Source organism: Centrocercus urophasianus, unplaced genomic scaffold, assembly GCF_019232065.1.
Source record: "Centrocercus urophasianus isolate 14NV4802_14NV808 unplaced genomic scaffold, USGS_Curo_1.0 seq_10, whole genome shotgun sequence".
Lineage (NCBI taxonomy): Eukaryota > Metazoa > Chordata > Aves > Galliformes > Phasianidae > Centrocercus > Centrocercus urophasianus.
In genome coordinates, this window is record NW_024884142.1 from 72,454,148 (window position 1) to 72,478,415 (window position 24,268).

A 24,268-nucleotide genomic window follows, 5' to 3' on the forward strand; every position below is an offset into this window, starting at 1 on the left:
GGTTCAGACACGGCATTATGAGAAACTTCTCAAGCCTGAGAGCGATCAGTGACACAGACATCCCAGCGAGGCGGCCCAAGCTGCACGTCCGTCCATCTGGATAACGCCCTCCTTAATAAGCTTCAACTTTTGTTTGACCGCTAACGCGACCAACCGGAGCAACTCTCCGCCCGAGGCCCCGTGTTCGCCGGGCGTGTACGGCGCTGAGGCGTTGCTCCGATGCCGCGCACCGCCCCACAGCGCTTACGCACACAACAGCCGCAACGGTGCCGCGCGTCTGACGGCGTGGAGGCGGCGACCGCCGCAGGCCGAACGCCGACCCGGCCCGGTGGGCGTTAGCTCCGCGCCCTGACCAATCGGCGGCCGCGCTGCGCCGGAGCCGCACCGCCCACTCGTTGGGACGGAGAGAGGGCGGGACCTGCGGCGGCCAATCGCCGCCGAGCGGCGGGCGGGCGAGGTGCTCGGTGCCGCCCCGTGAGGCGGCTGCGCCGTGGCCCTTGGGCGCCGCTCAGCGCCGCGGCCGCCGCCCGGAGGCCCCAGGCAGGTTCAGGCCTCGCCGCCCGCCCCTCGCCGCTCGCTCCGGCCCGCGGCCCCGCGGAGGGCGGGGAAATGCAGCCCCCGGGCCCTCAGCAGCCGCCGCAGCCGCCGCCGCTCTTCGCGCCCAACAACGGGGACTTCACTTTCGTCTCCTCGGCCGACGCCGAAGGTGAGCGCGGGGCCGCTCCCGCCGAGCGAGGGCCTCGGCCCAGCCCGAGGGCTGCGGGCGGCTCTCGCCCCCGCGGCGGAGGCACCGGCCTTTTCCCCAGCGCGCCGGCAGGGCGCGGGGCGCTGAGGCGGCGCTGTGGCGGTGTGTGCGTGGCAGGGCCGGCGGGCTGCTCGGTGCCCTGACGTAACCGCGGCGGGCGCTGTCCTCGGCGCCCTCCCACCCCCGGCGCCGGCGGCTCGCTGTCCGTTAAGCCGCGCTGCCTGCTGGCACCCGGCGTAGCTACGCTCGGGGCTGTTTCGTACGGTGATGAGGGGTTAAGCGGGGACCGTGTGTAGGTGAGGGGGCGAGGTGCGGCCTACCTGCTGTGCAGACTGCGTACCTGTCGTGTAACTGCGTGCCGTGAGGGCTTAAGTCTCGGCGCTATGGAAGAGTCAACGTTGTGCTGCGTTATTTTGATGGAGAACGACCCTTGGGACTGTAGCCATTTAAATAACCAGCTTTCTGCTCAATCTATATAGTTACCCAATAGTTGTGGATCGGGTTGGGAACGGTGTACGTCCTGGCTCTCGAACCTGGAAATGAAGAATTGAAGTGAAATGCCACTACAGAATGCTTAGCTCTGTTCTTTGGTGAACTTGTCAGTTCTTCTGACAGGGAATGCTAATTGACAGGTACACTCCACGTTGTTTTATTTTCATTTCTTTCTCCTTTTCCACCATGGCCTGAGAAAGGAGCTAGGTGCCTCCAGAAGAAGACTCTTGGGATTCTCCCTGGAAGTATTTGCTGAGAGCTATGTTAGTGCTCTGCTGGACCTAAGCCATAGTAAGCACCTGTCCTGCAGGATGGGTTGAACAGGGTTTGGCTCTGCGTTCTCTGTGGGCGCAAGCAAGGTGTGATCTCATCCCTGTTTGAGTGTAGCCCTGTGTAGTCTGCAGTGTTATGCCTGTGACAGTGGTGGTGAAAACATCTGGACTCTCATTAGAGAACACCAGAAACATGAATTCCTGTCAGGTTCTTCAGTGCTCAGGTGGCCTGCTATGAACTGTCCTGCCATTACAAAGCAGACTAAAGAAGACACAACAGCACATTTTTTCCCTTGGTTTCTTCAGCTTTGTCCCATCTGAGATACCATCTTCAAAACAGACTTAAGATCACGTTAACAGGTTTGATGATCTATAATGCGGTTGTAGGTATTCTGTAATCATCTTCTGCTAAAAGGAACATCGGTAAATAAGACTGATGTAGAAGATTTCTATCCTCAAGATGGGTTGTCACCAGTCACTGAGAACCGATAAATCAAATCCGTGGCTGATCAGACTGTTAGTGTCTTGTTTTGGCGGGCACAGTTGTGCACAAAGTATGACAAGGATCCTCCTTGCAAAGCAGTGCTGTGTTATAGACAAACCAATAACTTTAAAATGACAGAAAGGTCCAACTGATAATAGAAGACTTGTGAGCCTTTCTCTGCCTTGAAGTTCAGGCTTTAAGAATCAATCTTTCCCCCTCCCTTCTCCTCTGAAGACAGCTTTGCTTGCATCTGATGGGGATGATATTAATGTGCGTATGGGTACAGGAGCAAAGAGAAGTTTCTTCTTTAAGTTACTTTATGAGGATCCTGTGGGGATGATGTTCTCGGAATCAAAGCAGTGGATGGTTAGCTACCACAATTATGAAATGATTGAAAAGCAGTAATGGGGAAGCTTAAATTTAAGCTGGAGTGTCCTAGCAAGCTGATTTAGGACAGCGAATCCTGTTAAATTAATTGTGATACTGAGCGTAGAGCAAATGATTCAGTAAATGCTGACTGAACACTGTAGGATGTCCTGTCATTGGAAGAATCTAAATTCTCCAAAACCATGTTGCTTTTGGATAGGGGTGTCAAACGTAACCCACAAATGTGACCTGGCTTGTGTCAGTATGTGTTGCAGAAACATTTCAGAAGCACTCGCTGGAGCTGAGTGTTCAGGGAAATTCATACGTGCGCTTGTGTGTGAAAGCACACAACAATACAACTGCAAAACAAGGTTTTCTTTGGTGAAGCAAGATGATGTTGGATGGGAGGGGAGTTTTTGCCTCTCAAAACTTTTGTTACAGGGTTCATGCAAAGAACTGACTTGTTGCTGTGTTCTGTTTTTATGCAGAAAGTAAATTCCTAAATTCTTGGAATGTGTACTCTTATCATACACTAATGCTTTTTTATTACTTCAGGCTGCTTAGTGTATTTTCAGTTACTATTTTGTCTTTTTCCCTGGTACATAACTGACAACAAAGTGAATAAAATTAATATTGGTGACTTTGACTCAGCTGAAACATGCAACAGTTGCTTATGTTTGTGTTTAGTACTGTGGTAGAGCAAGATGTTAGCATGTTAAAGAGCATTCCTTGTATCTCGTTATTGAACAGAACCTGGGGAGCTCTAGCAGTATTCTTTCTCCTAATGTTTTCCACTGTATTAAAAGCAGGTTACAAATGAGAAAAGCTACAAATGTTTTCCTCTGTGTGAAGCTGGATGCAAGCAGAGAATAGCTTGGGTGAAACAATGCCATTGTGCAGGAATGGGCTCTAAAAGAGATAATGTGGTCAGCAGAAAATGATAAATAATTCACAGTTTATGGTATGATGATTTAACTCCTTTATGATATGATTTAACTCCTTTATACCTCCAAATGATCAGTGATAAAGCAGGAATTGCAGCATGGTCTGCTATCTAGAAGCTAGAACTTGCTAATTGGAGTCCTAAAACAACTTTGTTACTGTTGCATGAAACCAGAAGTACCCTTTCAGATCATGTAACTGTTGGTGTATGACTTTGTCTATTCCGTGGTGATGACCTGCACATGTAGCTTTTGTACATATTTATTTATTTTGCAGTGATTTTGAAATCAAATGTATTCTGGCAAAATAAAAACTTATCTTTTCCTCTCCTTTTTTCTCCAAGATCCTAGTGGGTCCATAACAGCTCCAGATGTTAAGCTAAATCTTGGAGGAGAATTCATCAAAGAATCGTCTGCAACTACATTCCTGAGGCAGAGGGGGTATGGCTGGCTTCTGGAGGTGGAAGATGATGACCCAGAAGATAACAAGCCACTCCTGTATGTACTAATTGTTTGTGGATATCTCTTTGTTAGCTGCCTAGGGAAAACAAAGAGCTTGTAAGTCCTCAAACTGCCTGCTAGTCTTCTGCTGTGGCTAAAATTCTGTTTGACAAATTGCTCATCCAATTGGTCTCTTTTGGTGCGGGAGTGAAAATGCTGGTTTTTGTTATGGTGGGTTTTGTTTATTTTTATTATTTGTTTGTTTCTTTAGCTATAAAAGAGACTTGTCATTCACTGTGGGAGAGCAAGGGAGGAGGAAATAAAATCAAAATTTCATTATGTTATAAGAATAGAAATGTAATGGCTTTTGTATTCTTATCTGTTGATCTTGTCATGGTTTGAAAAACTAGATTGTGTTCTGCAGCACGGTTGCAAGTAAGGTAGCAGAAACTTCATATTCTCTGATGCTGCCTTATGAAGTTCTCTTAAGGGAGATTACTGTTGAAAGACAAAAATGTCTTTGAAACTGCTGATGTCTGCATCACGTTCACGGGAACGTGATTGTCAGAAGAAAGCTGTATCTGAAGGTTATTACTCTGAGGGGGACTGCCTGGGTCTCAGTCTGTGTTCTCCACCTAAGCAACATCATTCTTGTTGTCTCAAAGTTTTCCTGTTTAAAGATAATGATGCTTTTAAAAGTGGAGTGAGAAGGAAAGTACTCTGAAGAGCTGAAATAAGAGCTCTGAGAGAAAACAGGTGCCTGGAGTGCTTAATAATGAAATTGTTATTTGAAAAGTACTTGAAATGTGCAGAAGTAGCACCTGTGTGTCTGAGTCTGTTCTGTAAACCTGTAATTTAATTAAGAAATAGAATGGCGTACTGAGGTGACAACAGATGAATTCCCTCTTTTGTGCAAAGTTGTATACCACACACAAAAAAATCAAGCTTGTGATTCAAAGACAGCTCTGTGTTCTAAGAAGCCTATTCTTGGAAGTGAGGAGAACAAGCCAGGAATAATTTTATAGCAAAGAGGACGAATACCAGCCTCCTAACAGAGAAACTCAGTCTGATTTCACGTTGCAGCTTTTATGCAGTTCTGATTATTCCCAGAACGTGTGTTGTTATGAAGCGTTCTAATCCGAATGCTTCTGTGGATTTAAAGAATAGCAGACAGCAAAGATAAGTTCTCTGATGCAGCGCTGTCACACGAACATTTTGTCCAACAATTGGATTGTTTCTTTGCCCTCACTGGACTGCTGTGCTTTTGGCACTTGTCTCCTGTTACAGCTATCATCTCTTCAGTGAGGTAACTGTCAGCATTGTGGGAAAGAGCTTTTTTACTTGAAACACTATCAGAAGCCTTAAGAAGTGACAAAGAAGTCCACAAAGGAAATATTTCTGTTATGCAACTGTCAGAGTGGAATATACACGTATTAAATAAACAAAGGAGAAATATAACATTGCTTTAAAATGGAGAAAAAATGGATGCTTTTGGTCCACTCCCTTATTTAGGGTTGTGTTGATGAACAATTTTTGTTATTTAGGCACAGGTTAGAAACAAAAATTGTGACACAGCCTCAGTAACAGCAATCCTGAAATGGGCTTAAGACAATCAATGAACAGTACTTCCTTTTTGAAAGAGAAATTGTGATGAATTGTCTTTGTATTTATTTCTTGCTGCTTCTTTATTTTCTGTTGATCTGATGAGATATATTTTGAATGGTATGGGATCAGTGAATGTAACTAAAATATTTCTTTAGGATTTGAAACAAAATTATTCCATAACAAATGTGCTCATGGCAAACTTCAGCATAAGAACACGCAGGCGTCCTACTGCTGAGTACACATCTTTGACTTCTGTTTCCAGTTTTATAAATGTTACATGTTCCTTGTATGCCAGAAAATAGATCTCCTGTCTTAACGTAGGCTATTAAGATGTGCTGTGGATGTTTTCTATTCTCAGGCATGTAATTGATTTTTGTAGAATAAAATATGTCCGTGTCATACTGGTTATTGAATGTGCGATGAAGATATGGCGTTGCTTTTCTCTGGACAAATTGTTCCATTGCCAGTCATGGCTACAGAAAGCCTTATGGTGATAGGAGACCTGCTCTGTAAACCTTCTCTTAGTCCAGGAACTTAATTGTTATGATCTGTTTCATTTCTGTGCTGTATTGTAACGCTCCCTTGCTTTCCGATTTCAGGGAAGAGCTCGACATTGATCTGAAGGATATTTACTACAAAATCCGATGTGTGTTGATGCCTATGCCGTCTCTTGGGTTTAATAGGCAGGTAGTGAGAGACAATCCAGACTTCTGGGGTCCTCTGGCAGTTGTCCTCTTCTTCTCAATGATTTCATTATATGGACAATTTAAGGTATGTACAAACCTTCTGCTTAAAAAGAAATCGGGACTAAATTTGGGGACGTTATTGCTAAGCAATTTGCATTCTTATGTAAGCAGAAAGTCTCTTTTTCACATATTAATGTAGGGCATTCTAAATATAGTTTTTTGACTTACAATGTAGAAAGATAGCACTAAGAAATTTATTAAATAACCTACAGAAAGGTAAATTGTTATTAAAATGTCAGGCTTTTTTATATAATAAAATGAAAGAAAGATGTGGTTTCTAGAGGAAGTAGATCAAGCTAATACATTTACAGTCATTAGTGAATCTTTCCATTTTAGTTGTAACCTTTTGATAACTTGCATTCTAGTACTAAAAGGAATACCAAAGAACTTCTGTGTAGATGTCATGAATTCTAATTTCCCAGCAGGTTAAGCTCTTTGTTTAATCTGTGACGTATTACAACACTTTTCTGGTATGTTTAGTCTTCATTAGTGCACATTACTCTTTTGTCCTCTATGCTCAGCTACAATAACTTTCCTCTGGTTAATAGAATTTGCCTATAATTCTTTTTGAACTCAAAACTGAATAGTTATTTGAAGATACTGTGCAGATTTACTTGGCTTCTCTAAACACAGTTAAGCGCACATTCAAATTGAAATAGAAAAAACTATAATTTACAGCCACAATTTGAGTGTGAGCCTAGGTGATGTTTTTCTAGTAGTTAATTGCATCCCCCTATGGAGATCTTTGACTACGTGTGTAGTTACAGATTTTTTAATTACAGCATAGAATAGCAATAAGGCATGTATGTAAAGTAGCAGAGTATGTGCTAGGATTTTTGTGAAAGGTAAGAGAGGCTCTCTGTGGCCTCTGGCCTCCGTGTGATATACCAAACAGTGATAAAGATTTCCTCCTGTCATGTTTCTGTGAGACTTGAAGTGAGTAGACCAAAACACCATAGGATTCAAATCTTCTGGGTGCACCACTTAGCTGTTTTCTAGACAAAGCAGGGACCATCCCTCAATCCCACAGTGGATCAGTTTGCTGCTGTTGCTTGTGTATCTACTGAACCCAGGAACACCTGACTTACTTTGAAGGTTCTGTTGAGCTGGAGTGTGATTTTAAGACTTCTGAAACAATGAAAGAAGGAGGAAAATAATTACTTTTTTTTTTTTTTTTTTTTTTTTTTTTCTCCTCCAGGATTCTGAATCTGTTTCTTAAATTGTAATCATAATGTTTTATCAAGAATTAAAGTCTTGTGCCTTCTGAGTATTCCTGGTCTGAGGAAAGAATTAAGTTGTGTCTTCACAGACAATGGAAGGAGAATCTCAACTCTTTGTACTGGTTGGGTTGACTTAAGGAGGAAAAAAAGAAAATCAAAACCAAACCAAGCAAACAAAAAACCTGAGCCAAATTTTTGAATAAGTGAAGATATTTCAATAGAGTGATCTTAGCTTTACTTTTTAGCTAACCTCTTCCTACTCTGATGGCACAGCACAGTACTTACAAAACACTGTTTAAGCATCCCTTCTTCATCGAACTTACATTACTGTGATTTTGTAAATGTAACATCTGAATTTTATTTTCAAGCTCTGTTGTGGTACTGAATAAAACTAAACTTGCTGCAATTCAGAACTTAATTTTGTGTAATAAAACTCTTGAGTGCAATGAGGTGATTTATGATTTGTCTTTCCTTACAGTGAAGAAGAGTAATGTCAATTAATTGTTCTTTCCATTTTAAGGTTGTTTCTTGGATTATAACTATCTGGATATTTGGATCCTTGACAATTTTTTTACTGGCCAGGGTTCTTGGAGGAGAAGTAAGTACCTCTAATATATGGAAAGTTGGTAGAGGGAGAGAATTTCAAAATCTCTTGGCTGTGTTTTTCACTAATAGCTGGCTTTTCTTAGTGCTTGACTTTTGACATTGTAGCCACCTAAGAATGAGTGAAATTGAAAACTTCAGTGCCTAGATTTCAGGTTCTCGGTCACCAAAGTAGAATCTAAAGTCTAGAAGTGGGCAGCTGCTCTTGCTATGCGGTGCATGGATTGCTGGATGTGTTAAACTATCTGCAAATTCTTGCCACAAATCTCAGAGCTTGTTGTGTGTGCCTCTGATCCAGAGCTGAAATCCTTTCTTGAGGTAAGGTTTTTTTTTTAAATGCTTTCCGTTTTTTCAGGCACTGAGCTAAATGGGGCCATTTCTCTCACTTTTTTGAAAGTGGGCTGGCAGCAGTCGCGTAGCAGCCTTTCGTACAGAGCACCTACTGTGTTTGCTTTCATCCTTGGCCTGATGGAGTTCAAACCCATTAAGGGATGAAAGTCAGCGTATGTACTTCAGCTGCAAAGCCAATTGAAGTTCTGGCCTACATCCCTCCCTCCAGTCGCTTGCATCAGCGGGGTTGGCATAGCTGTTAAAGCTGTGTTTAAAAACTGAGTCACTAAGTGATTCAGGTGTAAACAGTATCATGGCTTACAGCAAAGCCCACAAGCAGCTACTGTGGAACAGTGGCGAGGACAGAAGCTTGTGAAAATGGTATTGCAGTTTAAAATGCATTAATCGTCTTGTTAGTATCACTGATAAGTAAGTTCTATATTTTTACTATGCATTTTCTGTTAGTGGTTTGGTGGTGGTCTTTGTTATTTTTTTCCTTTTTAGGTTTTCCTTTTAATCATAATTGCTAGAGGGTTCTTGTCTGAAAAGTACTTGGAAAGAAAAAGCTTTTAGGAATGTGATTGCGTGGTATTTTAGTGTACCAGTGTAATCCAGATGCCTTTAAGTCTGCAGGTTTTGTGGCTTAAAATGTAAAATTATCAGAATGTATTAACTGGTGAGAAAGGGGAGGGGGATCACTGTAGCTCTTCGGAGTTGATTGTGGAGGACTTAATGCCACATGAGGTTGCTTAAAGACAGTTGCTTGTCTTGCTGCTATTTTTCCTAAGTTAAATCCAGCAAGTCTAAGTGAGCCAAGGGACATTTCCAGCTGCAATAGGGAAAACAAACGTTTTAATACCAGGAAGCTAATAGTAGTTGTGGAAGTACTTTGAACAAATCTGTTCAAGCTAGTCAGAGTATGTCAGGTTCTAGATCTTGATCTAAATGCTTCCCTTATAAGTGTTAAAATTATCATCTGAAGTTATTTTAATTTTGGTTTTTAAAGCAAGTTATGTTTTGTAGGAAGATAACTACAAAATTCTAGAGGATTGAACAGAAAAAACAGTTTGCATGCTAGCAATCTTCCTTTGGCAAAAAATTCATGAATTGTCAACACATTTTTATGGTTACTCATACTGTTAAAAAAACTGGAAAAGATTGTGTGATAGAAGTAATTTTGTGCTAAAGCTTGTTTTTATGTGCTTGAAAATTCCAGGTTGCTTATGGCCAAGTTCTTGGTGTGATAGGATATTCCTTGCTTCCCCTCATTGTCATAGCTCCTGTACTTTTGGTGGTTGGATCATTTGAAGTGGTTTCTACCTTAATAAAAGTAAGTTCAGTAACATGTACCGAGAATTGTTTACTGTTGTTCTGTATCACTTTGCTAACACTTGAAGTATGAAGACTTGAAGTCCATACAGGACACCTGTTAAAATACTTAGAAATATAACCTGAACTCTGTGGTTCTTTTGGTTATGGCTGCTAAGCAAATTCTGTTTTAAATGTTTCTTTTGAGTATTTGGGAACATACAGTCTCCGGAAATATGAAAGCACCTGTTTTTATAAGCTTAGCTTCTGTTTAAGTATTTTGCCATGTTATATTTGTTGCATTGAAAATCAAATAGGACTATCATTTTTAAAGAAGGATGCATAATTAAAAATCAGAATGAAGTATCTGAAAATAAGCTGTTCTATCCCTTCCCCCATCATCAAGTTTTAGTTATTGCTGTACGGAAGTAGAATGTGAGGCACAAAGCAGAAATAATGTCCTTGATACTACCTGCTGTTGGACACCTTTGATGAAATTAGCATCATTCCCTGATAGATCCTAGAAGTGCATGATGTTCTTGAACACTTCATACAACTCTTATAGTTAGCTTTTGAAGTCATTGCTAAACTTCTGGCGCTGACTGAGAAAACTTTTTGAGATCTTGCTCTGATGATTTGATTAATTTCTGTCCTATTGACTTGTTGGTTTACAATATAATTGAAATACAACTAACTGTATGATAAACCAGAACAGCAGCTCTGCTTGTGATTTGATAACTTGCAATTGCTATTAGGGGATACATTCAGAAAGCAAATTATTAACTTGGCATTTAACTAATATGTAACTTAAAAATAAATACAAGTAGTTAATGAAACGTCTGTTACCTGATTGCTAATAACCTTACATTAACTTCAGGGCAAACCTCTACAAGTTTCCTACCTTTGGATGGTTAGGTGTGAAAATGCAGGGCAAGCTCCACAGGGGCCAAAACTACCTACACTGACAAGTACTACTTCCTATGGCTTAGGAGCTCTGGGGACACACGTTCCTCAGTCTTAAAGCTGGGGAACTTAAATAGGGAAACAGCATTACTCAGTTGTCTTCCAGGTACAGTCAGCAAACTACTTAAGCACCTTGATTGGTTTGGGGATTTTTTGCTGCAGTTTTCTTAATGTATCAGAATTTAGTCACAATCCTGAGATAGTTTTATAAATATATATCTAATAATTATATATTATTATTATTACTATTACTTTCCTTCTTGTTCACCTCCACAGTCCCAGTTCAGGCACCTTAACCACTAATATGCAGCTGGGGTTGGTTTGTTCTTAGCAATGGCAGTTGAACCAGTCCCACCATCCATCAAGCATCTTGAGCTTCTCTGACAGCACTGTGGGAAAAATTCTTTACTGGGATTCTGTTGTGTCTGCCCTTCACTGAACAGACCTTTGGCCTTGCTGCTTGCAGGAAATGAGTGCTTTTTCTTTGTCGTTATTATTCAAGTTGTTGCTTGAGGATAAAAGATGTTCCACTATTTTTTGCTGTAATCTTAGTAACTTGAGACTTGAGTCAAATTCACTGACCTGAAGACTTTGAAAAATGAAGTTTTAAAAAGTAGGTAGACTAACTGCATGTAACATAGTGAATACACAGTGATACTTTCTACCAGTCTTTTGAAATGGTTAGTTATTAACTGAGGAAGCAATCAAGTCTTTGACACAGATTCTATTTTGGGAAGTTTCTCATTGCACCTGAAAGGACTAGGAACAGAATGTTTCAGTTACTTTAAGTTGGGGGCCCATAATTAAAGTAAAGCTTATGAGTCAGACAAATCCTGAAGTAAAAAAGGGCAATTTAACACTCTGGTCTATCTCATAGGTAGAAGTCAAGTATAGCAACTTTTTTCTTCAGAGAAAAATTCAGTGTTTTTTGAGTTGAAGAAACTTACATCTTGTATTCTCCATGCGTCTTATGTTAGAGGAAACTTACTGTGAGTTAGCTGCTTGTCTCAGTAGAAATGTTGTCTTAGTCTAACATAACACACCTGTATTAAATACTTTTCTAGACTGAAATGATTATCCATAGCGTGTTATTTCATGAAGTCAGAAGTCAGGGTCAGAAGTATTGCTTGTGAGGTTTGCTTTATTATCTTCTTTCTTCCTCACAAAGTTGTACATTTCTAATTATGTTGAAAGTAACTATTGTTTTTGTTTGTTTGTTTGTTTGTTTAATTTTGAGCAATTTTCTTATGGCATCAGCTATATGAAGACTGTTTGTTTTCTATTTCAGCTGTTTGGAGTCTTTTGGGCTGCATACAGCGCTGCATCTTTACTAGTCGGAGAAGAATTCAAGACCAAGAAGCCCCTTCTAATTTATCCCATCTTTTTATTATACATTTATTTCCTGTCCTTATACACTGGGGTGTGATCTAGTGAAAGATGTGGCCAAAACCCATGTTTTCTTCACTTGCAGACTGATAATGTGTAAGATTAAGGAGGCTGGAAATAATACAAGTGACTGTTTTGTATCCAGTTGTCAAGATGTTTTAAGATTGAAGAGCATATTTGTGTATATTATTTAATGAAGTAATTGTAGCTATATAGATTTGTATCAAAGTTCTAGGTTTGTTTAAGACTCTTCAGATTTTAATGAACAAAATAAAAGACCTTGTGTTTTATATAAAAAAAAAAAAAAAAAGTGTAGCAAAACCACAACTCTATACCTGTGCCAAAAGCACTAGGACCAGATTACTATATTAGAGGAGAAAAATAAGTTAATTGTAACAATCTCAAAGTGCAATTTTTTCTTTTGAGCTTAAACAGCTGGCTTTTTTCGGCACAGCAAATTCTGTAGATAATATATATATTTATTAAACAGTCCTTATTGTTCACAGAATAGCCTGTATAATGAAGACATGAAGATACTACTTATAATTTAGTGCCTCAATTACTTTCATTTGGCTCTTGAGTTTTTATAAATTCCAATTTGTTTCCAAAATATGTATATATTGTGTATTTTGTATCTATGACTTGCGTGTAGCATACGTACTCCTTGGTTAAGGATGTGTATTGGCTTTTCAAAATTTGAAAATACAAGTATTTAAGGTCTTCATTTACCATCTCTGACCAAAGGAGCAAGACACTTACTGTGTAACAGAAAGCATTAAATTGCTTCTTTAGAGACTCAAGTTAATGTACTCCAGTTTTAAATTTAGAAAGAAACAGGTGAACACCTGCCTCAGCTGTAGGGCTGGTTTAGTGTCAGAGGGGGAAAAAAAAACCAATTTGTGTGCTCTTGAAACAGTGTTTTATGATGACAAAATAAAAAGAATGCTTCCCTAAGTATATTTTATAGCATCTTGCTCTATTTTTTTTTTTTTTTTTTTTTTTTAATAGTAATGACATTTAACCTGCATTTTCCTTTTTTCCCAAGGTTGATTCCTTACAAAAAGTAACAATATTTGTAAGGTCAGATTCTCTCCCCCACTAGAAGAGCTAGAACTACAGCCTCAGTAACAGTCTTGCTAATTTTGACTATCCAAGGATTATGTAAGAAGGTGATGACATTAAATATTTCCTGTGTACTGTGTTGATTGCGTATGTAATAGTCCTAACGGTAACGTTTCTTCTCAAGAAAACTCCACTGAAATTCACTTTGCATGGTACTTTGTTGTTTGCAACCTTCAGTATTTAGAATTACCAAACAGATCTCAAGTATCTTTTATTATTTTAATCTTTGGTTGGGGGAAGCATTTCCCCAGCTTTTTTTTTTTTTTTTTTTCCTCCATCCCAACGCGGGAAATAAAAGTCACCCATGGAAGGGAATAGCAAGGGCTATCTTTGATCCGTAATGGATGTATTTCCTTGTGAGAACTTTCTCAGCTTTTTCAATGGCATAACTTGCCAGTTTAGCAACTTATTTTTACCGCTCGTTATTGATGCAAAATACAAATGTAAATTCCAATTCTACTGTGGCCCTTTAGCTTACTTGGACTGCTTCTCTGGCTGATGCTTGTGTTGGTTGGAAACAAAACTACTGAAAGTTGATATTGGACATAAAACTGTAACATAATATTCTGTCTTGTAATACATTAAAGGACAAAACCTGGTGGAGTGACTGACTTTTCACCTAATTTTTGACTTCTGTGGAAGTTTTGGTGGAATTGCTGTAGTCGTATGTATATGCTGGCAGCTTAGTTCTTATCTGGAATATTTTAAGAATACTCAATCCCCACTTTAAAAAAAAAAAAAAAAAGTTAGTGATGCACACTAGCTTTATTTTGAAAAATAATCTGGTCTTACCTCTTTCATGGCTGTGTTTCTTAATCAGGAGTATCAGGCTGCAAGACTCCAGACAAACACTGAGAGTTCACATTTAATGCCACCGCAAACATGAGAGGTAAGGATGCACGTAGTTTACTGTGCTGTCAGAGGGTTTAGGCTCACCTTCTCTTTGCATAGCTGTTCTGTTGGTGTTCATAACAGACCTGTGCATCTGAAATGACTATAAACATTGAGGATGTAATAACGTTCTATTTTGTCTTGAAATATCTTAATTTCCTCTGTATTAGCATTCTGTGAAACTGATAGCTGCAACTGAAATGTTCCTTTTGACAGATCGAGCACATGTAATATGCAATGTCAATATGCACAACAGTACATATTTTGTACGCAATTGCAGATTTGCACCTGTTACTCCGCATCTTTAGAGTCACCTTTTGCATATGCTGTGCAAAAATATGTACAGACAGCTCAAACGGTTCTCATAGTTTGTAATAACTTTGCATTCAATAAACTTATTTTTAGATAAGGTATGTGTAAGTGCAAGATGTGTTTTATAAGAGTTTTTAATTAAGCTTGTTTATTTCATGTATATTTATTAAGACATATCTCTATTCCTATCCCTGTCATCCATCCCAAGCTTTGTGACAATAAATAAATGCTGGGCATGATAAAGACACAGCTTTTATTTGTCACGTATGGACGCCTGGTATCTACCAGCAACGTGGGCCACCAAGATGGAGCACCTTACATCAAGATGGAGATGCACGATCGCCACGTGCTCTTTGCCGTACGGATACCGCGCAGTTCGCGGCTGCACACCTACTTGGAAATTACGTGAAGCCCTTGGTCTGCCTCGGAGACACGGACACTTTCTCGCTATTAACTTCTGCTAATCTGAATCCTTTGATAAAGACGCTCCCGCCGAATCCCGCGGTTGCTCAGAGCAGCCGCGGCCTACGGCAGCACAAAACCCGTCATTTCTGAAGCCCGTTAACACGCCGGCGTCCTCCTGCTGCCGTCGCCGGGCGGACTCCCCCGGGAGTTCCCGCACCGTTCTCCTGGCGCAAGAAGAGCGCGCACCGCGCGGACCTAGCTTTTACCCGGAGCGCGCGGCAGCGCGGGCACGAGGGCACGGAACGAGGGGCGGCTCCAGGCGCGGTCGCCGCCCTGCCGCCGGGGGCGCAGCCCTGCGCGCGAGCGAGCGGGGCAGCGCGCGGGACGCTCGCGCCCTTGGGAAGCCGCGCGCGCGGCCCAGCTCCGCCCCTCGCTTCCCTGCCGCCCGCCATTCTGTGTGACGGGCGGCCACTCGTTCCCTCCTCCCGCTCTCGGGCCCGCGCTCGGTTCCGCGTCCGGCGCGATTGCGTCACTTCCGTCTCACGCTGGCGCTCTCCCTTTCCCCCTCTCCCCGGACCCGGATGGTGACTGGCGGCGGCGGCCGGGCCTGTCACTGAGCGGCCCCGGGCCTCTTGTCCTGAGGGCGGCGGCGGCCGGCAACATGGCGGCGGCCTCCTGCTCCGCGGCGGCGGCGGCGCCCGCTGGGCCCGGACCGGGGCCGGCGTCGGCCGGGCCGGGCTCCTGCGAGTGGCTGCTGCTGCGGGACGGCTGCCTGCGCTGCGACGCCGACGGGCTGTGCAGCCTGTGCTACCACCCGGCGCTCAACGCCATCCTGGCCGTGACCGCGCGCGGCGCCATCAAAGTCATCGACGGCACCTCGGGGGCCACGCTGCAGGCCTCGGCCCTCAACGGTGAGCGCGGCCCCGCGGCGGGGAGAGGCGGCGGCCGCCGTGCCGTGCGCCGTGGCGGAGGGAGGGGCGGCCTTCGGGCGGGGGTCGGCCGGCCCCGGGGCAGCGCCGAGGGGCGTACCCGGCTCCTCGGCGCCTCTCCGCGTTTGCGAGCCGGAGCCGTTCCTGCTCTCTCCGGCGGACGCGTTCGCGTGGGCAGCGGCGGGATAGCCGCGTTCCGTAACGCGGAGCGTCGTGGCCGCTGCGGGCTGAAGCGCGGATAGAGGAAGAAAGGGCCGCGTAGGGCGGCGTTTTGCCGCTTCGGTTTTTCATTGTCGGCAGCGTAAATTTGAGCCTTCGAGCGTGTTATGCTTGGATGGGCGTAGTTCTCGTTGCTGTCGATGCTGTAATGCGTGCGAGTACTGAGCCTTCAGCCGGGTTCGTCAAGAAGGCTTTCTCAAGGGTGTGATTTGTCTTGCCGCGAAGAATTATTGAAGATTGAAGTCGTTCTAAAAGTTTTTTGGTAGTGCGTTTTGAATGTACGTTTGCATTGTTCTCCAGGCTGCTGAGTGTCACGGCTGTCTTTGGAGCTGGTAGTAATATCTTTGCTGCAATGGTCAGACTAGTCCATCTTAGTGGCCTTTTCCAGCTTAAACTGTTCAGTGATCCTGTGGTAGAGAGACACAGTTACATGCTGGCTCAGGCTGCAGCACGTCGGTAACTACAAAGCAGTGATCTCTGTTGCCCACTGATGTCTTTTACTCTATTTAAAAACTAGATCTGTAGGAGAAGTTCCTTGTGCAACTCAGGCTTTTTTTCCCCCTAGTTTGTGCATTTGTTCTTAGGCTGTGACACTTGCCAGAATATTGCAGGGTGGTTTTTTGTATGTTGTGAGAGCAGACCTTGGATTAGAAATTTGTGTTCTCAGTTGTTGTGTGTTTTGCACTTTGTTTCTCCTTATTGTTGTAGAGTTACGTGTTGTGAAGTGGATCCGGCTTTGCTGAGTGGTGTGAGTGAAGGATTGACAATTGTCACCTGCATGTAGCCTAGCAATGTCAGCAATTGTACGGACATGACACAGTCTGAGTAATATATGTACTTTTACCTTGAAAACCAGCAACTGTATTATAGTGCCAGGTGAAAGAGAACAAAACAAAAGAACATGATGTCCTCTCACGATTTGAAGTTAGGTGCATTATAAACTCATAAGTGGTTGAAGAAGAAATAATTTCTGTGGGATTCAGAAGTTGTCAGCTGCTTTTGTTGTACCTTGCTTGTATTGAAAGTGAGACTCTTGTATGGTGTTCCCCACTTTGTTCAGAATTCAAATCACTGCTTCTAAAGTACCCTTTCTTCTACCTTACTTCTCAAATGCTTCTACATTAATAACTTTCATTTCTCTTCTTCAAATAGTTACCACAATTTGAGGCTTGCTTCTGAGTTCTGGGGGAAGTAGGCATAAATGGAGGACTTGATTTGTAATTGGCTGCCTGTGTAGGAAATGTTTAATGATCACGAGCAGAAGTGAACTCTAAATCAAAGTCTGAGGTTTGGGTTTGTGAAGGTTTTTTTTTTTTCATTTTTCTATGATAAAATTCTTGCAGGGGATTTGATTTAGTATTCAAAATGCTAATGGCAATTTTCCCCTCCATAGTAACTATTTAAAAATAACTTACTGCTCTGCCTGTGTTACATACGTTCAGCCGTGTGTGCTTCCGATAGTGTCAGTCTTCTCTGCGACACGGGAATGACTGCAAAAGATGGATTCTCATCCCTCACATCAAACAACAGAGCTGCTGGCAATGTGACCAAATATTGTCTGCTCCCAGATGGCTGATGGTTCTGTTTAAATTTATAACCTGCACTAATTTGAAGAAAATACAAGTGAACTTCATTACGGATTGAGACTGACGTGGCTGACAGAAACGGGGTACATCTCAGCAGTTGGTGGCTGTTGAGGCTGCTGTTGACTGTGCTGATTGTTGTCAGCCGTTCTTTGGAAAGAGGAGAAGTGATGTCTGCTTACTGTGTGCAGGACAAACTCTTGGAGTGTCAGATGTTGGTAGCTGGACACGCAGACCTGCAGGCCGGCTCTGTCCCTGTGTGCTCCCCTGATATAAATGACAAGTCAAAGTATATTGTTGCTACAGGGACTTCTGGTGCCACGCCTAAAAATAGAGTCTCTAGGAATTAAAACTGCTTCTCTTGAGAGGCTGCTGTCCTCCTTGGTGACTGGGCTGTAGGCCTTTTGCCCTACCAAGAGGTTTGCGTTAGAAAGAAGTGCTTTTGCATTTTTCTTGTTATCTGTGGGGATAAAAAAAAAAAACAACCAAACAAAACCATACCAGCCTCTCTCTCTAGAAAGCAGAGGAAGAAAAAGGATCCCTTAACAAGGGAAAGAAATAAAAATGCAATAAAATGAAATATCACCAAACCCTGGTATTGCTTTCATCCATGGTTTGCTGCGAGAAGATATTAAGCTCTGAGCTCCTTCTTAGTGAAAAGATTGAAGCTGTGGAATACTAAAATCAGTAGAGCAGTGGAGCCTGCATTGATCACAATGTATATGCAGATTGCTGTCATTGATGTATTAAAAGAACAAGATAAAAGATTCGCAGCCAGAAGGCAGTTCAGTTATAGATCATGTCTTCATGCTTCCGGAGGTTTGGATGTGGTCTGTGGCCTTTGTGCTTCAGTTTCTGATGTCAACATAATTGGTCTGATTTATCTGATGATCTGGAGGTTGTTGTTCTGAGCCCAAATTGCAGGAATTCGATGAGGAATGCTTAGGCTTTTCGCTCCCATCCCGTGCTTCTTTGGGATCATCACTGGATCTTCTAAGATCTGCCTCCTGAATGTGTGCAGTCATTTTCTACTGTTTAAGTCTGTTCCCTGTGTGGGCTCTGTAGGTGCATTCAAGACAGCCAGGGATCAGTTGCAACAGCTCAGGGTGTGATAATGAAAAAGAGTGTCATTGGTAAGGGGAAAATGAAGTGAGCATTTAGTGTGAACCTTTGTCTTACCTGTTCAGGATTGTTCTTTCTATTCTCTTAAGTGAACACCATCACTTCAGAGTGACCTGCAGGCAAATGCAAGAACGGTTCCTATGATTGCTGGCAGTTGAATGTTTCTGTATGCTTGTTAGTAGTGGTCACTTTGTAGGGACTAGTAGGAGTCTGTCACACAGGTCTGTCGAGTACCTTATTCCTGTTTAGCATTTCAGTACTTGTGTGCTTCCAGTTTCAAGCTGAATGGTGGTATCCAAAGAACATGAATGATTCAAATACCGGTTTCCAGATGCAGTGCTAAGAAAGAACCTTTTCCTCTATCTTGAAGAAAAAAACTTAAAAAGCCTTCTCCCAGGCAAATTAAAATTCTCCAATTTCAGGTGACTCTCTTCGTGTTCATATGATATTTGATTTGTCAGATCCTTTTATTCACAAATGAAAGAAGAAAACTGTGAACTGAGAGAGTGCTGCAGTTCGCAGGGAAGCTTGACCAGGAACACAGGAGGGAACCAGGATGTACTGTGTGAGGGACAATGACCATCTTAAATGTTTCTGTAGTTTTTTTTCTAGAGGAAATTGACATAGCAATGACATCAGAATCTCATTTGCTAAAATATTTTTGTTTGCTTGCTAGAGTCTTTAAGATGACTGTAGACGCCGTAACAGTAACCAAAGTACAGACCTCTGAATCCAAGTGCTTAATATAGAAAGTTGTCTGTTCATTGTATGCATACACCAGTTCCTGCAAGGGAAACAGAGATTCTGAATTATTGCCAGAGGCCCTCGTGTTCCTGTTCCTCCAGCAGAAGAATTTAGAAAGAAAGAGATCCCAGCCCAGGAGGGTCACCTGTGGCAGCAAGTTGTCCTCGGATACCTTTTCATTTTTATTTTTTGCATTTCTGCGTGGTGCAAGAAGAAAAGATTCTCTTCTGCAGCTTGGAAGTCATGGGTGGAGTTTGCATTTTGTGTAATCATCTGGAAGATGCAGTTGGGATTCTCTGCCATCCATTTCTAGGCTTGAAATGCATGAAGGGCAGTAGCAGCAGTTCCATCTGTTTCAAGATCACTGCAGTAATACTGCTCAAGTAATTTCCCTTCATTAGAGTCGATTCAAACCTTTGTATCATTTGTTTAATTACAAGATAAAAAAAAAAAAATCTGATTACAGTACAATATTGCTAGGTATTTGACAATGTCTTCCTTTAGAATATACTTGGACCTGGATGACAACACTAACACTCTGGGAACAGTGTTCCTCAATGAGATCATTCAATTGATTTATTGATCTGAAGGCCATTCATGAGAAGTCTTAAGTGCTAACAAAACCCAATGAAACCGTAGGAGAATTGTCAGATTTGAGTTGTGTTTAATACCAGAGAAGATTGTAGACTACTGTGTGCTCCATTTGTCTGCTAGATGTATCAACGTGTGTCCCATATCCCCTTTCAGTGTGCATCTTGCCAGTCTATCAAGATGCTGTTAAATGATACTTCCAGGCTCTGTGGAAACACATCTGCATTATATTCTGCAGAAGCTAAAATAAATTATCAGTTCTTTTTCATAGGCTTTTAAAGGAGTTTTTACATTACTGTTTATTGCAGGGATCCAGAAGTGACAGCAAACAGAGATGGACGTGTATGCTGTGTTGCCAGGCAAAACATAAAAATGTTTTTTTTATTGACAGATCATTCATATCTTGACTGATGGATTCATGGCTGCCATCACAACAATAGTGCTGGATGAGTGAAAATTTCAGAATCCTTTAATGTCAGAAAATGAGAAATTTCCCTTCCCTGTGCAAATGGAATTTGAAAAAGTCTTCTGCAGACAGGAAGATGCATCTTGAAATGCTCCTAACTGACCTGAAAGGGAAGTGCTATGCTCTGCAGCGGGGATTTGAGCTTTGCCTTCCTGCTATATTGCATCTCGCAGGTAGCTGAGGTACTTGTGATGGATGCGATAAGGCACTTTTCAGCCGCAGTACTGATTGTCAGCCATCTTTGGTCAGGACAGCTTTTAACATGCTTATGTGACAAACCCTTCAGCGCAGCTCCCAGTCATGTTGTAGACTGTATTACACCAAATGTAGACATAAATATGTTCTGGTTGAGATAACTGCTTTCTTCCATCATATTCTGGACTTGAACTGGGCAGATAAATCTCCGTTTGACTCTTCAGTAATGGGAGTGTGTGAGGAAGGTTTATGCTTTCGATTGGCTAGTTTGTGAGTTTGTTTCCTCTTCTGAACGTCATGATGTTCAATGATTTGTATCTGTATACACTCTCTTGTGCTATAATTGGTCCTTTTGAGCAGCCCTCTGTATTTTAGCTGGCTCTGTAGAACCCCTTTCAAAGTCCTTAGTAATACAGTTAGTAACAGTGTTTGCTGTTGCGTTGGAATTGATCACTTGAGCTTAAGTGAAATGCAACATCTGGGTTTTCTTTAGACAAAGTATAAGAAAAAATGACCTAGACTGAAGTTTCATTGTAGTTGTTTCTCTTGAGGTCTTAATAGTGATTGTATTTGTTGAGTTTGTGTGTGTGTGTGGTATTATCTGGTCTTTCAGGTTTTCTTCCCAAATACTTTCAAATCAGGAAACAAAATTCTTCATCCTTGCTACTATAAAGATTCTTTTAATTTTCTCTGAACAGTGGGACATCCTTAAAAAATGCTTCTTTAGGACATCTTGGAAGTGGAGATAAAGTTTACAACCAGGCAGACTGCAGGACAACTTCTGAGTGTCTCAAAGTGTGCTAAGTCCTGTTATGAGATAGCAATTGCTTGTTGTCTCTTCCCCATGGCTCTGGAGCTGCTTTGTTTTTAAATAAAAAAATTTTACACGTGGACCACTGTGCTTTCCTGCTGCTTCTTTACTGATGCCACAGTATTGCTTTCTGCTGTTAGAAACCTGTCCTTTAAATAGTTAATGCTGCCTTAATGGCAGTGGCTGCTTGCAGTCACCAGAGAAGCACTTATTGCCAAGTGGACAGTTGTAGAAAGTGCAGCTATTGCTCTCAGTTCTTCATTTGGGGCGTGCATGTGGATACCAATACTTAGAGCTTCTTTTGGTTTCTGTGGAACCAATTATTGGTTTTCATGCTGCCTGTTTCCTTTGCTGCCTTTTGGAAGGCTGTCAAGATTTGCTAAAGACCCAGTGCATACTGCCAGTCAGAAAATAGACAGGAGGTCTGGTGCATGCAAAATGTATTTGAAGATTTGTCTGTATATTATGGCAAAGGGCACTGTGCTGATAAGAATGGGGGGAAAAAAAGAAAGCTTTTGTTTTACTGCCTACATGAAAAGTGTAAAGGTTTGGAAATAACAACTTAAAATTTGTCATGTAATTATAATCATTGTGTTTCAGAAATTATTGGGGTATTTGCTCAAGCTATTCAGCAAATGCTTTACTGATATTTTTTACTTGTTACTCTGAGGAGAAGGGAATTTGCTTATCAGTTTGGTAGTCTTGAAAACGAGTGTCCTTCATGAAAATGCATATTCTGCCTTGTGCTGGTTTCTGAAGGATTGCATAGCATGGTGTCTGCCAGGCAGTTCTTCTATCTACTGTACAGTTCATGGGAGGAAAGCTTTGTGGTCTGTTGCACTTTCCTAACCTAAGCGAAGCAGGATCCCACTGAATATTTGGCAGCTCTAGAAGAGTTTGATGAACGCTGCTGACTGAGCAGCAGGCCATGGAGGCTATGAAGAAAAGCTGCATACAGAAAGGGTGAGCTGGAAGGGTGAAAGATAGCACTGAGAAATGTGGTGAATTGGCTGGGTAATGGTGGGAAGAGGGCTGGGAGGAGTTAGAGTAGGGGGAGGCTGGACAGATGGCAGCAAAGGAAAGGTGGGGGAGACTTTGTTGGAGATCCAGAAGAAATTGTGGAAAATTGAGTTGACTTCTGCTGGATCCTGCATCCATGTTGTATTGGAAATGAGGGCACGCCATGCTGCTAGACAGACTTTCTTTTAATAGTGGACTTTTTTCTGTCCTGTTTTCTATAGCTTTGGTAAGTCAAAATTAACATGCATAACATTTTTCAATAACTAATCATAGATTTCCTCTCTACTTAATAAAAAAAAGTCCCTAGTCTGAACTTCTGGAGGAACCTTCTTTCCACTACGTATTGAAGGAGCCTGGCAGCCTTAAAGGATGAAGTTAGCTTTTGTGAAAATCTCCTTACAGCAACACAGTTTAGTATTTCGGTGTGGTGACTACATAAGTTGAACTTCTTATGCTGCAAGTAGTTGTCTTAAATGTACAAGTTTCTTCAATTTTGCTGTCTTTTTGTAGAATTTCAGAAGGCATCCTAAAGAGTTGTTTCTCTTTTAAATGTATCTTAAACAGTAATGAATCTGGTCTTTACTACTTCAGCTTTGCTATGTGGAAGCAGTTATTTGGAGATGAATTCTTTGAGAATACATTTAATTAATTTGAAGCCCTTGCAAGAATTTGATGGAGTTGGAGCCCAGTAATACTGGATTCTGAACTGACTCATAATGACAGAATGAGATCTTGGAGTTGTACTAGAAATATGAAATACCAGCTGAATGCTCAGTAGTGATCGTGTAAGTAATTACTAGACGAGTCCTCCAAAAACAGTCTGAGAATTCAAGTCCGCAGTGCTTTCATTTGTGCCATTTTGATACTTCCATCCTCTAAAGAGTGTAACAGAACTACACAGTTAAGGTGTGCAGTGGCTTGTGCTTTCAACACAATCTACTGGCCCACAAGTATTCAAAATGGAAAAAAAAAGATGGGGAGTGGAAAGGTAAGGCTCTGGAAGAGGTTTGCCAAATTTGGGATTTGTGAGAAATATTTGGAATGAAATATAGCTTGCAGTTCATGACTGGAGGCATCAGAAGAAATGAGGAGATGCCTAGTTTAAAATAACTGCGACAAGTAGTCACATGCAATGGCTGCCTACTGAAGGTAGTAGTGAACTTATAACGGCACTGAACAAATTGATGGAAGAAAAAACACAATGGAAGGTCATCATATGGAACAGAAATGACTTTTGTTCAGAAGGTCCCTGAACAAATATTACCCAGGGCTGAGTGTTACAGGAACTACTGATGTATACGCGCCCTTTCGCTAGCTGCTAAGCACTTGATCTAGATCACTGTCTTGGATTTGGGGTTTCTGTATGGTTGCTGCCTTAGACAGTGTTACATTTCCTCAAAAGTAACATAATCGAGATAAATAATAACTGGGTCATCTAATGTAACTGTTGAACTACTGCTGCAGGAATGGAAGGCTTAGATTTACTCCTGAACCATTTTTTCTCCAGTCCAAGCAAGGCAGTTCCCTTCACCTCTTCTCGTATGTTGCGTATTCCAGCTCCCTGGCCACCTTAGTGCCAGTTTGCCGGACCCTTGCAAGTGCCCTGTTTCAAGTGGGCAGCCAAAGCTGGACGTGGAGTCCTGCATGTGGCTGTAGGATTGTCTAGCAGAGAAAAATCATGCTTTTTCCCTGAACTTATCTGTGTGACTCTTGTGTGGTGAGTTTGTTGGTGAGGATGCGTTCCGATTCTCATTCAGCCTTGTACAATTAACAAATGTACAGTGAGAAGAATGGTGTGGTTAGGGTGGTATTTTACAGGTTTATAGTTAGAAAGATTATTGTGGTGGGAAGAAACAATCAAAAATGAAATGCTTACCTGTGTCCTAGGCTTGCAGTAGAAAACTCCAAAAGAGGTGATCCAGAAAGAGATCCTTCCCCAATGTCAGTCAGCCCTTA

General features: G+C 41.9%; 2 protein-coding genes across 7 annotated transcripts in view; both read left to right on the forward strand.

Moving 5' to 3' along the window:
* The first annotated feature begins 600 nt into the window (after nt 1-600).
* Nucleotides 601-12,229, forward strand: YIPF4 (Yip1 domain family member 4). The gene is made up of 6 exons (XM_042822323.1): nt 601-706; nt 3,645-3,798; nt 5,946-6,117; nt 7,833-7,910; nt 9,462-9,575; nt 11,805-12,229. The coding sequence occupies exons 1-6, from the start codon at nt 610-612 to the stop codon at nt 11,940-11,942; spliced, it is 753 nt and encodes a 250-aa protein (XP_042678257.1). The 5' UTR covers nt 601-609; the 3' UTR covers nt 11,943-12,229.
* A 3,064-nt stretch (nt 12,230-15,293) lies between these two features.
* BIRC6 (baculoviral IAP repeat containing 6) overlaps nt 15,294-24,268 on the forward strand; it is a 169,817-nt gene continuing 160,842 nt past the window's right edge. For all 6 annotated transcript variants that reach the window (XM_042812417.1, XM_042812440.1, XM_042812432.1 and 3 more), the window contains exon 1: nt 15,294-15,543. In XM_042812417.1, coding sequence (XP_042668351.1) covers nt 15,294-15,543 — 250 coding nt within the window. The remainder of the gene's footprint in view (nt 15,544-24,268) is intronic.

Coding starts and splice junctions, on each gene's coding strand:
- YIPF4 (XM_042822323.1), top strand. CDS start 610: ATGCAGCCCCCGGGCCCTCAGCAGCCGCCGCAGCCGCCGCCGCTCTTC. Junction 707..3,644: donor CTCCTCGGCCGACGCCGAAG/GTGAGCGCGGGG, acceptor TTTTTCTCCAAG/ATCCTAGTGGGTCCATAACA. Junction 7,911..9,461: donor CCAGGGTTCTTGGAGGAGAA/GTAAGTACCTCT, acceptor TGAAAATTCCAG/GTTGCTTATGGCCAAGTTCT.